The sequence below is a fragment of the Diplotaxodon limnothrissa genome, linkage group LG10, assembly GCF_057381915.1.
Source record: "Diplotaxodon limnothrissa isolate DT_005_m linkage group LG10, D_limnothrissa_male_GT1.1, whole genome shotgun sequence".
In the NCBI taxonomy this organism is placed as follows: Eukaryota; Metazoa; Chordata; class Actinopteri; order Cichliformes; family Cichlidae; genus Diplotaxodon; species Diplotaxodon limnothrissa.
In genome coordinates this window covers 30,289,266-30,306,771 of record NC_140605.1, presented here as the reverse complement: position 1 = coordinate 30,306,771, position 17,506 = coordinate 30,289,266, and the positions used below count along the sequence as shown (strand labels likewise).

At 39.8% G+C, this 17,506-nt stretch overlaps 1 protein-coding gene across 2 annotated transcripts; it reads left to right on the top strand.

The window, feature by feature from the left end:
• Nucleotides 1-416: 416 nt before the first annotated feature.
• tmem248 (transmembrane protein 248) lies at nucleotides 417-15,707 on the top strand. 2 transcript variants are annotated; one of them, XM_085364708.1, is made up of 7 exons: nucleotides 417-741; nucleotides 2,497-2,655; nucleotides 3,370-3,658; nucleotides 7,805-7,955; nucleotides 8,972-9,155; nucleotides 10,145-10,288; nucleotides 12,526-15,707. In XM_085364708.1, exons 1-7 carry the CDS (start codon nucleotides 739-741, stop codon nucleotides 12,544-12,546), a joined length of 951 nt encoding a protein of 316 aa, XP_085220834.1. In that variant the 5' UTR covers nucleotides 417-738; the 3' UTR covers nucleotides 12,547-15,707. The 2 variants fall into 2 exon arrangements, with proteins under 2 accessions (XP_085220834.1, XP_085220833.1); XM_085364707.1 differs by having other exon boundaries at nucleotides 10,145-10,326.
• The last annotated feature ends 1,799 nt before the right edge of the window (nucleotides 15,708-17,506 follow it).

Below are 17,506 nucleotides of genomic sequence, written 5' to 3'. Positions count from 1 at the left end.
AGAGTATTAGTTGTACCAATACTTGCATGACAGACGCCAATAAAATATCTTACTAAAGGTGTACCTTTGATGCCTGAGTTGGAACAAGCTATTTTCTTGATGGTTTATTATTTGGTTTTCGTAAATACATAACATAAATAACGGATCAGTTTTTTACGACTTTTCAACCCTTTACAATGGGACATTTGGAAACATGACAAAAGAAAGAAGAAAAAAGAAAACGTCAGACGTTCCGTTTCAAACCTTTCGTTTCCTATGGTACCTTAACGCTGCAAAATCGCTTGTACTCTACGTAAATTACGTAAGCCTGCGCATCACCGACGTACTGACGTCTATTTTCAGGCGCAGGTTCTATGAAAATAACGCGACGGCGGCGGTGCGGTGCGACGTTTTTACTACGCAGTGCGGGGGCGCGGACGATATGTCGGCAGAGGGAGGACCCGGAGACATTGACGTTGTTCCAGGCTGTACGAGAAAAAATACTTCTCATTAGTGCAGCGGTGAGCTATAGAGCAAAGAATGGGAAGCAGTACACACGGTGTTTGGTGTGCTGAAAGCCCGGCTGTCTCAAGCGAACACCGATTTTTGCTGTTCCGCGGGATATTCAGCAGGGACTAGCTTCAGGAAAGCGAGTAAGCTAGCAGCACAGGCTAGCTTCGCAGAGAGCTAGCTGCCTTGTTATTGTGATACCGAAACGAACCTTCCAGCTAGCATCCGTCAGAGGAACACACGGGAAAAATGGTAAGGACAGCTTGTGCGTGCTTTCCATCTAATTTAGCCAGCTTTGTCACTTTGTCGAGGTAGCTAGCGACCCGAGTCGTAGTATGTTACCGAGAGCTTGTCACCTGCCTGTCGTTTAAACACAGGGCTGAATTAACGCACGTCTGCAGTTTTAAACGATTTTCTGTCATATTATCGACGGTTTCTTCTGGTAGGGCGTTAATTGTAGAATTAGATGTTCACACTATCTTCCCAATTCTGTTGCATCAACATTTTGCATTAATTCTTTGAAATATTTCAGTATACAGTTGGATGTTTTGACAACTTTAGAGAACGATAAAGTCACATGGCTCCAGCAAATACGCGGAAATGTCCTTGCTTACTGTACTGCATACTCGGTACAGGGCAATGAGTTCAATAAACATGCATAAAAAGCTCACACGGGATCCTTGAATGATGTAGAGGTGCTGTAATTATTTGAGCCAACGGTTTATCTTAGTTCCTCATCGTGGTAAACATCATGTCAAAGGCCGTGAGCATATTGCCTGCATAGTTCCATCTGACTGGGTGTGTGTGTGTGTATGTATGTGTATATATATATATATATATATATATATATATATATATATATATATATATTTCTGTTCCAAAGCATCAGTGCAATTTTCAAAGTTTTATTTGATTGAGTGAGAGGATTTTTTTTTTTTTTTAAAGGTAGCTCTGCTGCTAAATGTCCTGTTTAAATAATTCCACAGCCAAAGCAACTTGCTGAACCAGTTAAGTGCCGTTTTCGAAGAACCTGTGGGCAATTTGTGTATACCAGTCTGATTTGACTCCGGTGTCATTTAACAACATTAATTCCGTCTTAGTTTATTATCCGAATATGATGAACTGTATCAGTGGGTCTTAACCAGATACAATGCTGAATAATTTTTTTTAGTGTAATTTCATGCTGATGATACGCAGTATTTATATGATGCACAGTTGTACAACAAAATACACAATAAACCATAACCATAAGTTAAGTGTGATTGCAGAGTTGGCGTGTTTGAAATTGGTTGAAATATGTAGCACATTACTTTATTACAACTGGTAATTTAAGTATTCACTTCCCTATGCTTCCCTATGTGTGATGTGTAAAGTACCAAAATAACACCTATATGTGAGACATTCTTAGATTCTAATGTTAGAGATCCTGCAACTGCCGTTGGGCTGTGCAGGGCTCTCTCTCTTCCGGAAGATGATTGAATAAAGAATTATAAATGTTTTGACCACTATGAGTCGGGTTTTCTCTGTTCTATCATGGGGATCAAAGAATCTGGTTTTAATACAAGACAGATCATCTAAATGTGGTTTGCCTAGAATGCTTCACTAGTTATGACTCTGGTGGCGAACTGTCTGCCAGAGATGGCCTCATTTGCTTAAATTTCAGACAATGTAATTGTATGGTGCAGAGTAACTCTGAAGCATAATTTTTAAAGGTAGATTTAAGTGTGAGCCCAGCATATTTGTTGCTGTTTAGTCTGTGCACAATCTTAAACTGGACTCTAAAGCAAACGTCTTTTTTTTTTTCTTCATTTGAAACTGTGATCACTGCTAATGCTGTGTTTAAAGCATTTAATGCATCACTTTGTCATCGTGAGTGACACGTATGCTCATATGCCTTGTATCAGTCATTTAAGTTGGGTTTGTCTCTTAGTGCAAACCTCGATGCAAAGCAAGTCACACTCTCTCTCATACTTAAATATTAGCTAATCTGTGCTTGTGTGTGTGCAGGTGTACTTGTTAAATCCTATAGAGAACCTGAGAAGCTACATCAACAACCGTCCACCTCTGGTCATTTTTATGATCAGTGTAAGTGCAGTGGCCATCGCCTTCCTGACCATCGGTTATTTCTTCAAGATTAAAGAGATCAAGTCTCCAGAGTTAACCGAGGTAAGGCACACCCGTGCAGTTTTTTGAAGTAGATGAAATTATGTGGTCCTAAAACGGTAAAGTGTGATCACTGCTAATGCTGAATGTCAGGTGGTGGCCTTTGTTGCCTGCTTTATAACTAAAGGGTGCATTTTTTTTTCTTTTATTAAAACCATGCTTCAACTGCACTACAGGATGTAAGGCTGAGAACAGCTTTCTTGTAGGATAAAGTGGGATATATATGTATCTGACCCCTTTTCACCTGGCTCTGATGTGAGTCAGATTTAAGGGGCATTTGGAGCACATGGTGCTCTGCCAAGCCCAGTTCAAAAGAAAATGATTTGGACCTGCACATTTCATGGATTCTTCTTTTGGTCATGCACCATCTCTCAGTCAGGATTTATGAAGTTTGATCAGGTAGCTTTTAGATGATAAAGCTGACAATCAAACAACCTGCACTAAGCAACTAGCTCTGCCCTAGCTCTCGGCATGCAGAGGGAACAAGTTATGATATAATATACACATTCTCTGCACAGTGTGCAGCATGTAAATCTGAAAGGAGGCATATGCAAATGAAAAAGGTTGTTCTAGTTAAATAATTGGATGCATTGTAACCAAACTAAATATTGCACATAGGTTAAATATTGTCTACAAATACATACAGTAACAGCAACATTGTACATGAATTTCTGTTGTCATGTCTGGCAGTTAAAAACATATTCACTGTTTTCACAGGACTGGAACACCTTTCTGTTGCGCTTCAATGAGCTGGACTTTTGTGTGTCAGAGAATGAAACGATAAAGCACGGCCTGAACGAGTCGACCACGCCGGAGAGCATGGTGGTGACTAGCGGCCAGGCTCGTTCCAGCACTCAGGTTCCCCTACTGCTGGAGGACTCGGGGCCCATTAACATCTCAGTCCCCATCACCCTCACGCTGGACCCTCAGCGTCCATTTGGAGGGTATTCTCGCAATATCACCCACCTGTATGCCACGGTGCTGGGGCAGCAAGTAGGCCTCTCAGGTAGGTTCTCATATTTCTTTGCTAGGTTTGATTGCTCTTGTAGCTTCGATTAAGGAAGAAGAAAGATTGTTACTTGCCACTGCAGGTGGTAGATGTACGCCTAATACACGCCAGCTCATACAGATGTAGAGTAGCCTAAAAACAATGTTTCACAACAATATGTTGGTGTTTAGGGGTCGTTTAAAGGTTTGAAATCAAAATCGGTCAAGTTCTTAATTGCCTCTATATTTCCCCTAAATTTGTAAGAGGTATTAAATGTGTACAAGGTATTTTAAGACTGGTTAAAAAGCAGACCCTTTTGTCGAAAATCAATAGGATACAGCTAAGTCAGCTGTGGCTCAAACGGCTGTAAGTGTACTATACATCTTCAACTTCCTTGTTTAGTTTGGCCAGCATCCAAAAGTTCAGCGATTCGCTTTAATTTCATGTAAAGGCGAGCCTTAAATACTGTGCTGTTGGGATGATTTTACAGTTAGCTGTATACCAAGCAGCAAAAATATAATACCTTATATCAGTGTTATTTTCTCTTATTTCTTAATTTTCAGGTATTAAAAAGCATTTGTTTCGATTGTTTAAAATGGTGCAGGAGTCTTGATGTGACAGGTGGTGATCAGGCCTTTCAGGCATTGCTTAGCAGAGGATATCTTTGTATCTAACAAATTAGGAATTCCGCATTTGCTCTGAACCCTTTCATGGAAAGGCAAGTTTGGAAACTCGGATGAATTCTACACTCGTTGCTCGTGCTATGCAACAGGTGTTTTCTTTAATTATCATGGGAGAAACCTGTGTTCTCTATAGTGTGGAGAGTTTTTGCGTTGTGGCTGCCTTTTTCTGATGTCAGATGCATCTTCTGTTGGGCTTTTTACTTTACCTCTCAGTGCTGTGACTTTACTTCAACATGGTGAGCAAACAGCAGAGGTGTTGTGTAACGTTAAGCTGATCCCGGCGAGCCCACCAAGTGAAACATGAATTCCTAAAATGCTGTGAAGCTTCTGAATATGTCTGCGGGCTTATCTGAGTGTGCGTTAGCAAACTTTTCCTGATGATGCCCTCAGGGGTCGGTGCGTTGGTGGTTCTTGGTGTCCGGGGCTGGGCGCTCAGGTATGTACCAGCTCACTCCCAGTGACTATTTGGCCTGGTGCCTGTTGCTCGGTCAGGCCTCTTCCGGGGCAAAGGGGGCCCTCGGGACTCCGGCCTCTGGGCCTGCGGCTCGGTTCACTCTGGCACAGCTGGCTGCCGGCAGAGCCGGCGGGCACGCCACTGCAGCCCCCTCTGGCTTCTGTTCTGTGGCTACTGGGTGACCCCTCATCTGGGGCTCTCCTCAGCTCTTCCCAGGAGGGTGGCACGGATGCCCCTCCGGTGGTCCTCCTTGGGCTCTCGCACTCTGGGGCCTCTGGATGTCTGGAGCCTGGATCTCCTCCATGCCTGCTTCATGCCCTGGGGGACAGGGCTATGGCTCTCTACATCCTCTAGCAGACCATTGCATGGGGAAACCTTTTGAATACAAGCGCGCTGATCCACACAGGTGTGCACACGGGTGTTCACTCTTCATAGACATAAACTACACCTTTATTGGCTGCTGTTTCCAAGCAGCCAATAAAGGTGTAGTTGGAATGCTGCACAACAGCATTCAATATTTAGTGTTTACTGCTGTTTACACTTAGCTAGATTAACGTGATGGTGTTGTGTTTAGTAAGTTGCTCTGTTTTTTTGCTTGTTTTCTCTTCTTTTTCTCTCAACAGGTGATCCAGGAGATTTGTTTTCTCTTCTTTCTCTATTTAAGTGCCCTTTCTCACTGTCCCTCTTCCCTTCTGTTTTTCTTTTCCTTCATCTTTCTTTCTCCCTTTCCTATCCCTCAGTCAGGTCTGTCCCGTCTGTAACAACTGAAAATAAAATAAAATAAATAATAACAACAAAGGTTGATCAAATGGACCAATACGGCAAGGTCTTGATGATCCATTTGGCAAAGTAAATCCATTGGGTATCCTTGTTGGTCTTCAGACATCAATTCTGACGGCTAAAGAACCAAATGGGACAGGCAAAAAAAAGAAGCCAACTTTTCCTTTTGTCTAAAGTGCTCATACACACTGAAAGACCATGTGTGTTTTCTTGCTGCTTCACTTCTGAGGTGCTGCATGTTGGAATTAGGAAGGCATGTTAAAAAAATGTGTGAAACATTACACTTGGCAGATTTCTGGCTAACAGACTCTGCTTAATGTTGCCAACTTTCAAAGTTCAGGATTTACTATGTCCACATGAAGTCCAATTTTTTTTAAATTTTTTCTATTACTTAGAGGCAAAGTTTTTAGTCAAATGAATTTTTTATATTACTTTAATGCAGCGCTTGTTTGGAGAGAGTGTAAGCCTGGTTATTTGGAAATGGCTACAGTTTACAGAATGTCACATGCAGTCAGAACGCGGTGCTTTTAAACAAGGACAGCTATCAGGAAACGGCTGTTATTAGTGTGTAAGAGGGAGTGTGTTTGTGATTGTGCTTGTTGAAAAAGGGAAGATTGTGGCTTCCTTGCATTTTGATTGTTCTAATTATATGAGTGAATTAAGTCTTTTATCACAGGAAACCAAAACAAATGATGATAAAACAACCGAAAATGTACTTTGTACATGTCCAACTGTATGAGGCTGGGGATACATTAATGTTAATCAGTATTCTCATAAAGAGAGTCAAGCAAACATACCTGTATGTGCATGTTTTCTGACAGTGTAGGTGAAACATTGGCAACAAATAACAGTTTTTACCCAAATTATAAGAGCTGCTCATCCAAACTACATCACACTCAGCACTGAACTTTGTCACAAATTTGCATTTGGGTAAGCAGCAGTGTGCGTGTGAGTACCTGCCAGGTCTGGAGTGAAACAGACGAATGGCGGTGAAAATTGTCAAAGACGTCTGTTGAATTGTCAGTAAGATCAATTTTGCATTTAAAATAAATAACGGTGATTCAAGTTTTGCTGTGTCTGTTCGGAGTGACCCATTCTCTCCTTTTAAGGTTTCTGGTTGCAGGTTCCTGTTGCCTCAGTCACTTTGCGTCATTGACTGTAGTGTTGAACGTGTCATTTTAGATTCAAATTCACCCTTAAAAAACAAGTAGTCATCTGCAATTCTCTATTCAAAGAAAGTGATTTAGTTCCTGCTTACGCAAACCAAAAATTATTGTTATTGTCGATGTTAATGGATAATGATGAACTATTATTGTCACGCATACAGCTGGTTGGAGTAACTTTCTCAGACTTTATGCTGTTATTTCTTGTTGGAAAGTGGAGGGTGGGGTTTGCTTGAGTCTTTCTTGAGGGCAGAGATCCAAACGCTGGCATGACTTTCTGAATGAAAGCGATTGTGTAACATAACATCAAAATATACTCATCTGAACTGTACTGTCTTACCTCAATTCTTGTTTAAAATTATATACTGCAGCCTTATTTTGTAAATTACATTTCATAAAGAGGCCCTAGTTTGTGTTTTATTTTATTGTGCCGGAGTTGTGATTGGCTGAGCTGTTAGCCAGGAACAGCATTATCTTGAATTTGAATGGCAACAAATGTATTACTCGGAGAGAAAAATCAAATGCAAATGCTGCATATTAGTTCTATGACAGGTTTTTTTTTTTTTTTAGTATAAATGCTTATTTTTATCATTGTACATCAAAGTTTCTCATCTGTTTAAACTAGAGTTTATAAAGCACGAGTTGCCTAGTAGAACAGTTTTTGGACTTAGTGAGAATTTCTTTTGTTTTCTCTATTGTCTCCTCCATCTGGATGAACACGTCAGTCCTAAATCACACCCAGGAGTCCACTCAGTTTGACTGATAATCCTCTAATCTCCTTTGCAGTTTGAAAAATATTGCATAAGCCTACAAAATCAGCCTGTCATTAGTTATCAGGGGGTAGCTTGGTATGAGCCTCCTGCTGCAGGAATTGCATTCATACTGTTTGGACTGTTCATACCTCTGATATTCACTTTAGAGCTCAGAGGTTTTTAGCTTGATCTTGGGGTCATGGAAATGCAACACGAGGTTGCCTTAAAAACATTACATTGTGATTAAAATGTAAAAGAAATGAGTTGGTGACATCTTGTCGTGAAAAGTTTAAAACAATCTGCTGCTCTCGTTGTCTTTGTTTTGCCTGTAGGCCGAGAAGCTCATGAAGAAATAAACATCACGTTTACTCTGCCCGTATCCTGGAACTCGGACGACTGTGTTCTGCACGGTCACTGCGAGCAGGTGGTGTTCAGCACTTGCATGACCATCACAGCGGCCAGCAATATCTTCCCAGTCACAGTGTGAGTTGGACTGCCTCCATAACTCAAGGGAACAAGCGCACTAAATTAGTCTTGAGCTTTCTGATGCAGACTAAATGAAATGCAGCTTTGAGGAGTTTATCATTCAGTAAAGGCAATAAGTCTGCGTTGCCTTGTTTTACAGAAACATGCATTTTTGTTGTTGTTGTTGTTTGTTATTTTGAACCATTTGAGAAACCACAAAATGTGCAGTAATGTGCAGCTTCCTTTTGTAGCTCTGCAGTTAAAGTGATTTGCAAGTACTTTGTTACTACAGCGTTACATTTTGCAAATGATTGACTCACAAATATTTTTGCAGGGCTTGTGCATGCCCATGCATGGAACAGACGTATGCCGCTCAATTTGATTAATTGAATCTGTCAAGATAAGCAAGAGGTAGTCAAGGTGCAAATTGCATCACCTTGCATGTTGCAAATATGATGAAATGTGGGTCTTGTTAAAGTGTAGAGGCAGTGTGAGTGAGGCTCCATCAGACAAATTAAGCTTCATTTGTTATCTTTTACTGAACTATGCCAATTATCAGTGTAGTAGTAGTATTTTTATTATTATTTGTAGACAGTCATATTGTTTCATTGGATCAGTTGCCTTGGATACTGCTTTAGATCCCTCTGGTGGCCCAGTTGTAAACTGCATAATATGAAATTATACATTAAAAAGTTATAAATTGTTATCCACAATTTTTACTTTACTTATTTATTACTATAATTATTTAAAATTGATCAAAACCTCTTGATATGTCTGCTCTTGTGCTTTTCCCCCCCCCCTGTCAGCAGCTGTGGCATCTGTGTGTTGCATTTGTTTTCCTTCCTGTCCTGATGGATAATCTGTTGTCACCCAAATAAGCAATTTTTCATAATAAGGCTGTTTGACACAAATAAACATAAGAAAATATACAGAGCAGATAAACAGCAACAACATCTGTACGTTTCTCTGCTATAATATGGTGTGAACAATTCCACTGCACCAGTTAACAAAAGCCCCTGTGTTTTTGTTTGCAGGCAGCCACCACACTGCGTGCCAGAGACGTACACCAATGCCACATCTTGGTACAAGGTGTTCACCACGGTCCGCGACTCAGATACCAAGTACAGTCAGGACTACAACCCCTTCTGGTGTTACAAAGGAGCCATTGGCAAAGTGTACCACGCACTCAACCCAAAACTTACCGTGATTGTTCCAGATGTGAGTCACCACAGCTCCTCAGTTTTTGAATTTCAACAGTAGTTCTTTATGTCTCATTTCATTTAAATACGTAAAGGTAAAAAACAAAGTTTCTGTGATATGCATCCTTTTAGTGTAATTTCCCCATGATTTAAACAAGTAGGATGACTGAGAATAAGAATGGTATACTTTGTTGATAGTATTTTTTTAACCCATTGTAACACAGAGAGATCATTTAGAGGTAAATGTTCCTAAACCTGTAGTTTATTCTGAAAGGCATTTAGATCTGTACTGATGGGCGTAGGTTGTTCCAGGAACAGTGAGCTGCATTTGAGCTGCAAATGTACCAGCAAGGCTGGAATTAAATTATCATTAGAGTGGACCTAATATGCTTTTCCCCAATATATGTACTGGTACAATGTTATAGGCTCACGTTACATACCGCCAGAGTTTCAGATTAATCAGGTTATCGTACGTGTGAGTAATCCATGTGAACCAAAAGCTCAGGCCTCAGACTGCTATAAACACTCTCTCACATCAGTCTTTTGCACATTAGTCCCCCCCGACGGTTCAAAACTTTTTATAAGGGGCAGCCAATCAAAGAAAGTTGGGGTTAAAGAACAGGAAGTTTTGATGATGCATTTTGAGGAGGAGGCGCAAAGTGAAGTTCAGAGGAAAATCGTATACTGTTGTCTGAGGTATTGACGCAGGCACCACAGTAAGTATGAGCAGCAGCTGAAGAATACACCTGAAAACTGCAGACATGTTAAGACCTCTTCTAATGAGAAATGGCTGATCTGTTTAACATGGAGCTGCAGCTGTTATGAGAAAACACACATGCATGCAGTAACTATTATACGTATTTTTTTTAGTGTACCACCTTCACCAAAAACTACAGGTAACTTGTGCAGTGAGCAATAAAGAAATCAAGCTTGTAGCCTTCTGCTTGAAATAAAACCCGAAGTTACTCTGTGACATTAAACTGTGTCTTTTAACGCTTGTCTTACTAGGACGACCGTTCCCTCATCAACCTTCACCTGATGCACACTAGCTACTTCCTGTTTGTCATGGTCATCACTATGTTCTGCTATGCAGTCATAAAGGGGCGGCCTGGCAAAGTGCGACAAACCAACCCTGACTTCTGTCCTGAGAAGGTACAACAGACACCAGCAGTGCTATATGACTTCAACAGGTAGTTTCAGTCAAGTATCAACTGACCAGTGATCGGTCAAAGACTCGCTCCAATCAATGACTCTGCTGATTTCCTGCTATCTCTGCTTTTTGTTTGTTTGTTTTGGCACATGAACTCCTTACAAACTCCAAACCAAATGAAAGAATATTTAAGCTTCCCTTGAGAGCATAATAAAGACGTCCGAATGCTGTAAGATTTGGTGTAAAAGTCTGGGTGAACATTATGGTAATGATCCTTGACTGTGCCTGGTATATGAAGTAGTTGCATCTCGCTTACAGAGGTGAAGGGAGTTCATCCTCCTTGATCTTATTGTTTGTTGCATGTAGCACAGTTCGTTTTCCCCATACACATAGCGAGTTCACACCAGTTGAGAGAGAGTGTATTTTAACATAGCTGTTATTTTTGTTTGCTTGGATAAGGAAGGTGGGGCAACAGCTGCAGATTTCTTTATCTAAGAGCTCATGTTGGGACTCTTAGTTTGAAATATTGAAGGGAGGAGCAAAACAAACAGAGTGCAGTTTGTCTGTCTTCTTGGTGTGTTTACCTCTGCATGACTCTGCCTTGGTTACACCCAAACTGGCACTCCAGTAACTGGCAGTTTCCCGCATATTCATTGGTCTGTGTGTTTTGTTCTGAAGTGGAGACCACCAGCAAGCAAACAGATGGACTCTTTGATGTCTCTAACGTAACAAACACAAGGAAAAATAATATGTGTGTTTATGTAGCATCGTCTCCAGGTTAGATTGTTGGAGCTTAAATTTGTGAGGCACATAAATGTCGAACACTCAGATCACAGAGACTATAAGCCACATTTAACCACACATTCATAACTATACAAGCAGCATACAAGGTTCTGTTCAACCTCTCATCTACTGACGATTCACCAGATAATTTGAGATCCATGTCTTTGCACTGTGGGAGGAAGCTGGAGGAACCCCACACAGGCACGGGGTGTAGCCCCAGCTTGGGTCTAAACCAGTGATGACCATTACACTGGTGCTTAACATCAACTATGCACTGCTACCTCTCCACACTGCTGTATTTGGTGTTCACACATAGGGACCTGATATTTTGATTGCGCACCTGTCTCGTTTTGCACTTACAAAGCTTGATCAGTGACAGCTGTTCAGTTCAGTCTTGCTCTGTTTATTTTCCCTTCATTGCTGGTGGGAAGACAACAGCAAACAAACAGCAGTTTGGAAGGATTTCACAAATGCAGCACCATGTTTGCAGTTTTTTTTTTTTTTTTTTTTTCTTGGTGGTCCAGTGGTTTAACACAGAGCTTGTCCTGTTTGCTTCTCTTGCTCACTTTCCCCACTGCTTATGTTTGCTATAACAATTGCTGGGAAACTTTACTGCACTTATGGGATCTTAATCATTTTCTATCAATTTATTTACTGTTGTTGTTATTAATATTGTTAAAGTTCCCCTATATGTCATCACTTCTATTTCACATGTGGAAGTGAGACTAGAACAAAAAAGTAGAGTTGAGTAGCAGAAATAGTTCATGTTATTTGTCGTGATCCTTTTGTCATTATTTTACTAATGACTTCCTGTTAAGTGAAATTATCTTCTCAATTGTATTTGCTAGCGATAATTTAGCTTCTGTTGTTTGGAAAGTGAAAGGGGAACCTAATGTTGCCTTATACATAAAGGAAAGGTTCATACTCAGAGTAGCAGGAAGTCCAGCTTACTAATTTGATTTGTTAACTTAATTTCACTCTGGCATCATGTCTGTTCTCTGTATCAACAGATAAAGAAGCCAGAGTATCTGTATCATATCAGAACTGGGGAAAAAAACCCATGGATAGTTGCATCCCGAGACAGATATGATGAGAATTGGATACTGTCTGTGTACCACTTTCTTAAGGATGCTGAGATTTAAATTTTCAAAATAAAATAGCACAAAACACTCAAAATATTGCAGCAGAAAACAACAGGGGATGCATTGGAACAGTCACCAATAGCTGATAAAGTCCAGTCGTGTTTCCCAAATAAACATCAGTGAAGTGCATCGATCAGCTGGGGGTGGGGGTGGGGGGTTAAATGCTTGCAAAATGCGTCTGTGTGTAAACAGACAAGTAAACAAGACTCTTGTCTTCCTCTGTCACACTTTCACCGCTCTTTGCTACATCACCAGATTTTGGTACCATAAATTTCTGTAATTACTGAAACTGAATTCCGTTTCTTTTATTGCAGGTGGCGTTGTCAGAGGGTTAAAAAGACATCAGAGAATGGCAGGACTTACCTGTAACATGGACACAATTAAAGAAAGAGAAGAAATTAATTAAAAAAACAAAAACACGACTTACCAGTTGCCTAGTGGACCCTGGAAATACAATAAGGGACACAAAAGCTCTGTGAATGCATTACTCTTGCAATGTTGGGTTTCTCCAACCAAAGATATACAAGTGCCTGTATCTGTGGTGTAAATATTTCTAGGAACTCTTTGGTTTTGTTTTTTTCCCTTTTTGTTATTTCTTTTGATTTTTGCCTGAGCCCCCCAGTGCCATGTCCAAACATGCAGTACAGAAACAAAGCAGAAGGCCACATCCAAGAGCTACTTCTTTTTTCTGGTGGCGATTGGGACTCACCTTATGAAGCACGATAGACAGAAGTGTTTTATCAAAGTGGTAAATGTTTAGATATCTTAAGGTCAAAGTGGTTTTGTCGCCCTGATAACAAAGCGTGATGTTTAATCACCTGGAACATGTTTAAGGAAACAGAAAAGCAGGTAAATAATGATTAAATCCTCAGCGTGCGCTCACCATAGCAGCTTAAGCGAGGAATGGAATAAAGTAGTACTTTTCTCTGCACCAAATTTGATGGTTTAATTAAAATTCTAGTTAGAATCGGGTTCTTTAAAGTCCATTTAGACATCTAAGTGACATTTAAGTGATTTAAGAATTTCACATCTTCCTTTTACGAACTGCTTTTGATTAGCAGTTAAAGAATTACCAGAACTTCCTGTTGTTTGTTGTTGAAATTTGTCACATATTCTTTTCTTCTTCTTTTTTGGCCTTATGCTTTCCTCTGTCAGTTGCTTCTTCACTCACCTGCCTCTTGAATTTAATTTGCTGCCAGTCACTGTGCAGCAGTTTTGGTGTTTGATCCAGTCCTCTCTGTCGCACCCAGGAGATACAGAACATTTGATCTTGCCTTACCTACGGTGGACTTGCTTGCTTGAAAATAGGCGTGGGTCATCACTTTTGTCCCTTTCCCCACATTAACTCTCCGCCCCTTTCTTCCACAGCCAAATATCACATTTTATTTGTTCTGGTATGATGAGCCTGTGGTTTGAAATAAAGCTTGTGCTCTTTGTCCTGTTATTGTAAATGTCGGGTGACCCTTGAGTTACTTTATATCAGACACTTTAGTTACGTCACCTTTTTGAAATGATAAATTATATGAGTTGCACATGTTAAAGTGTTTTCATAGATAGTGCACCTTTGGATGTCTTGCACATTTTGTTATTATCTCCTGTGATTATTTCTTTTCATGTAAATAAACTAATTGGCCTCCATGTAAAAAATAAATATGATAATTAATTCTGCTGCTCAGATGTTTACAATAACCATCCTTGTTTGTTTTAAAGAAAAGTTTTCATCTAATATAATGTGAAATGATAAAAAATACTGTAAATCATTTAGTGAATCCTTTGGTTATTAATAACTTGTCATTTTTAATACATCTATGTAGGTGTTCAGAAGCCCAATTTCAGCAACCATTACTCCTGTGCTCTTGGGACTCCATATATTAACAAATGCAAGTTAATCATGGTAAAAGTTTGACGTTTCTATTATATGTAACGCATCAGTCGCAGAGTCATAGTGACTGAAAAATGTGTACTCTGACTGGTTGGCAAGTGGTTTCAGGAGGTTGCTGGCTGATGATCGGTGAAATTGATCGCAAAGGGAGTGCTGCACCAGAACCTGGCAGATCACTTTGGTCTGCTATAGCTTACATGAAGTAGGGAGATTTCACAAGGTGCAGCTTTTAGTTTGACGGTGGACTGTTTCCATTTTCAGTTTGCATCATACTGTTCGGTTTCACTACCATTTGGCAGTTAGTTGGCAAGTGTTTACAGACATGTTGTTCTCCATGCAAACTACAGGCAATTCTTTGACTCTGCTTGCAACCAGCAAGGTAGTTTTTGGTGTTGCACTGTATACCTTGGTGCAGTTTCACCTAATGACAGGCAGCCTCAGGCAATCATTTGCTAACCAATAAAAGAATACACGTTTTTCTCTGTTAGCCAGTGGTTAACGAAGGTTGCTGACACCTCTTTCATACGACAGTGTGCACTACTCCCCCTAGAGGACAACTTAAAATGCCTCCAAGCAGAAGAGAAAGAAGTAGGAGGAGTTGGTCCACCACTGAGTGCATCAGAGTTTGAGAAACGCTGAAGTGGCAGTTTCATTAAATGTGTTTTTGTAAGAGCGAGGTGCTGCTGGTCTCTGAAGGGAGTAGTAAACACCAATGGTCTTCCTGTTCTTAAAACAGGAACACTGAGTTTCACAATAAAATTGTGTTTTTTAAGGAGGCATCCAAAGCACTCTACTAGCCAAGTGTGTTGCTTCTTTAATGATAATACTGGTTTTTGGATGTAATGTATAACAAACAATTTGCGTTTTACCAGAACATACTTTCATTTGAGAATACATTATACCATCAGAACAGAGGGACTATTGCAACATTTCACTATTAAGAACTGTAGCAAATAAGAATGTACTTTTCTTTCAAAAAACAAGGGCAAACTTCTGAGCAGCAGTGAGAATACCATTATCATATTTATCCATTTATTATATATTAATTATTAAACTAACATTTGTATTATTTTGAATGACATGAAACTGTGCAAAGACTCATTTTGTGTGTGAATGTATGAGAGTGAGTTTTGGATGAAGTGTAGCTGCAGACTGCAATTCTCTGAAATCTCGTTTCCGAGTGTCTGATTTTTGAAAAGGATTCTGTTTCAGAGACAAAACAAGTCACCTCCCCTGACTTCCACCTGCAAAACTTTCAATCTGTTGCTGTTTGTTTGCGTTTCTCTCTCAGAGCAGCACATATTAGATCTGCAAAAACAAAAAGACAGTGCTGTATGTCTGCTGGTTTGTTGCATTGGTCTGTGTCCAGAGAATTGAGTAAAAACCTTCCTACAGAAGTAAAGATTGCCTGTTTGTAATTACGTATTTTGTTTCCTTTTCAATAGCATTTACCGATACATTTAACTTACCTCTGCTATATTTTTTGCTCCATAATTGATGTACTTGTTGAATGTACTGTTTTTATAAGCAGCGTAATCTAAATCTGAGATGCAAGAATTCCAAGTGATTCAAAATATGTTATATAAATATATAATTTTTTTTTTTTTCCAGTTTGGGAGGCTTTACTTGAATTGTGTTGTTTGTTTTGATTGGTTTTCATAGTGTAAGGTTTTCCCGTCATGTTGTTGTATGAAACGCTGTACTTAACATTTGCGTTTTTCGTGTGTATGTCAGTGAATGACTGGTTTTGGTTGTAATGGTTACGATACCCCCCAAACATACACACAGAAAATGATGCTAGAAAAAGTCTTCCTAATTCTATTGTTCAGATGATGAGCATGGATCTGTTGCGTTCTCTCATCCATCTATTGTGCTCCCACCTGCTTTTGTTTGTTTTTGTTTTCTTCTTTTGGAAGATCTGGCAGCTCTTATTGGTCTGTTTGGGTATGGATGGGTAGCCGGGATTGATTTAAAGGAACTTGAAGTTGTGAATGAAGCTGTCTTAACACGTATCACTTGCATTTACCTGCTTCATATCCTTTTCTCTGCGATTTTCACCCCCCTCCCTTGGGTTAAATTTGCATCTCTGACTGCAAAAAATGCCTTAACATTGTCTTTGCTTCATCTATCACATATTGTAAATCGCACAGGAAAAACTAAAGCAAATCTTAACTATTGTGAAGTGTACATTTAAAGGATTTTAAAGGAGCAGATGCTTGCTGTTGTAGTTTTCAAATTACTCCACTATATCACTAATGACGTGAAAACAGTTGCGCCATATTCACCTTAAGTTGCACCATGTCGCTGTGTATGGAGGACTGAAACTGCCAAAAAAAACACAAAGCTCAGTGAAAGAAGGTCTTAGTCATGCAGTTTGCTGAGAAAAAAACAAGGAAATTTGAGATGAAATTGGTTGCAAAGACTTATGCGGTGCTGCATTACAAACCTTGCGATTGCTTTGCACCCTAATAGATTGCCACAGTTGCCCATATCTTAGAGGGAAGATGCAAACTTGCCACCTTACTACTGGGTTTCTTACCAACCACAACAGGTTGCAGCGGTAAGGCAACTAAAGCAATTGAAAGTTTTTCAGTGGAGTTTGCAATCAGTTGTACCTCCTGGTTGCCAGCAACCACTTGCCAACCAGTTAGGGAATGCAAATTGTTCCCTAGCGACTGGACGGTTGACATGGCTTTGCCAACCAGTTTCCACGCCTTTGTCACATCTATATGCCGCCTGATTGGAGGGAGCTGTTTGTGCAGAAAGTTTACCTAGTAACACGCACTGTATGACTCCTTCAGATGTATATTAAAGCAAAAAATGACTAAAAATAAAAAAGTAAATTATGAAACAGGTGGCAAATGAAAAATACAAATAATATAAAAGGAAAAGCAAAAAAAGTGAAATTAATTCAAAGAATACAAAATGACAAAAACATTTAAACAAATCAGCACATTTAACTAAACGACGCCTACATTTATTTTAATTTGTTTCATCTGTGCTGTTGGCAGTTTCAAGCTACCATACCAGTGTTTTGTGTTTTTTGCTATAACATGACTCCAATAAAAGGTGCCCTTCCTCCTCTCTGTCATCCTTTTTGTCATGTTAGCAGCGCTTACAGGCAAATATTAAGCCAACTCTGTGCCTTCTGCACTGTCGAGCTGCATCCTCCTCCCTGTACATACAGTAGATAGGACCATAGGTTTTAATGTGGCTAGGATGTCATTCAGACCCTTTTCCTCCCCAGTGGAACTGCTGTAAATGAATTCAAGTTTAAATAAACAGTCTCTGAAGTTCAACCGCTCTTCGTCTCTGACTCTCCCTTTATCCCCAACACCACAGCATTTATTAATTTAGATTAGGGAGATTAATGATCTCCCAGGGAAAATAAACTAATTTGGCTCTACCTAAAA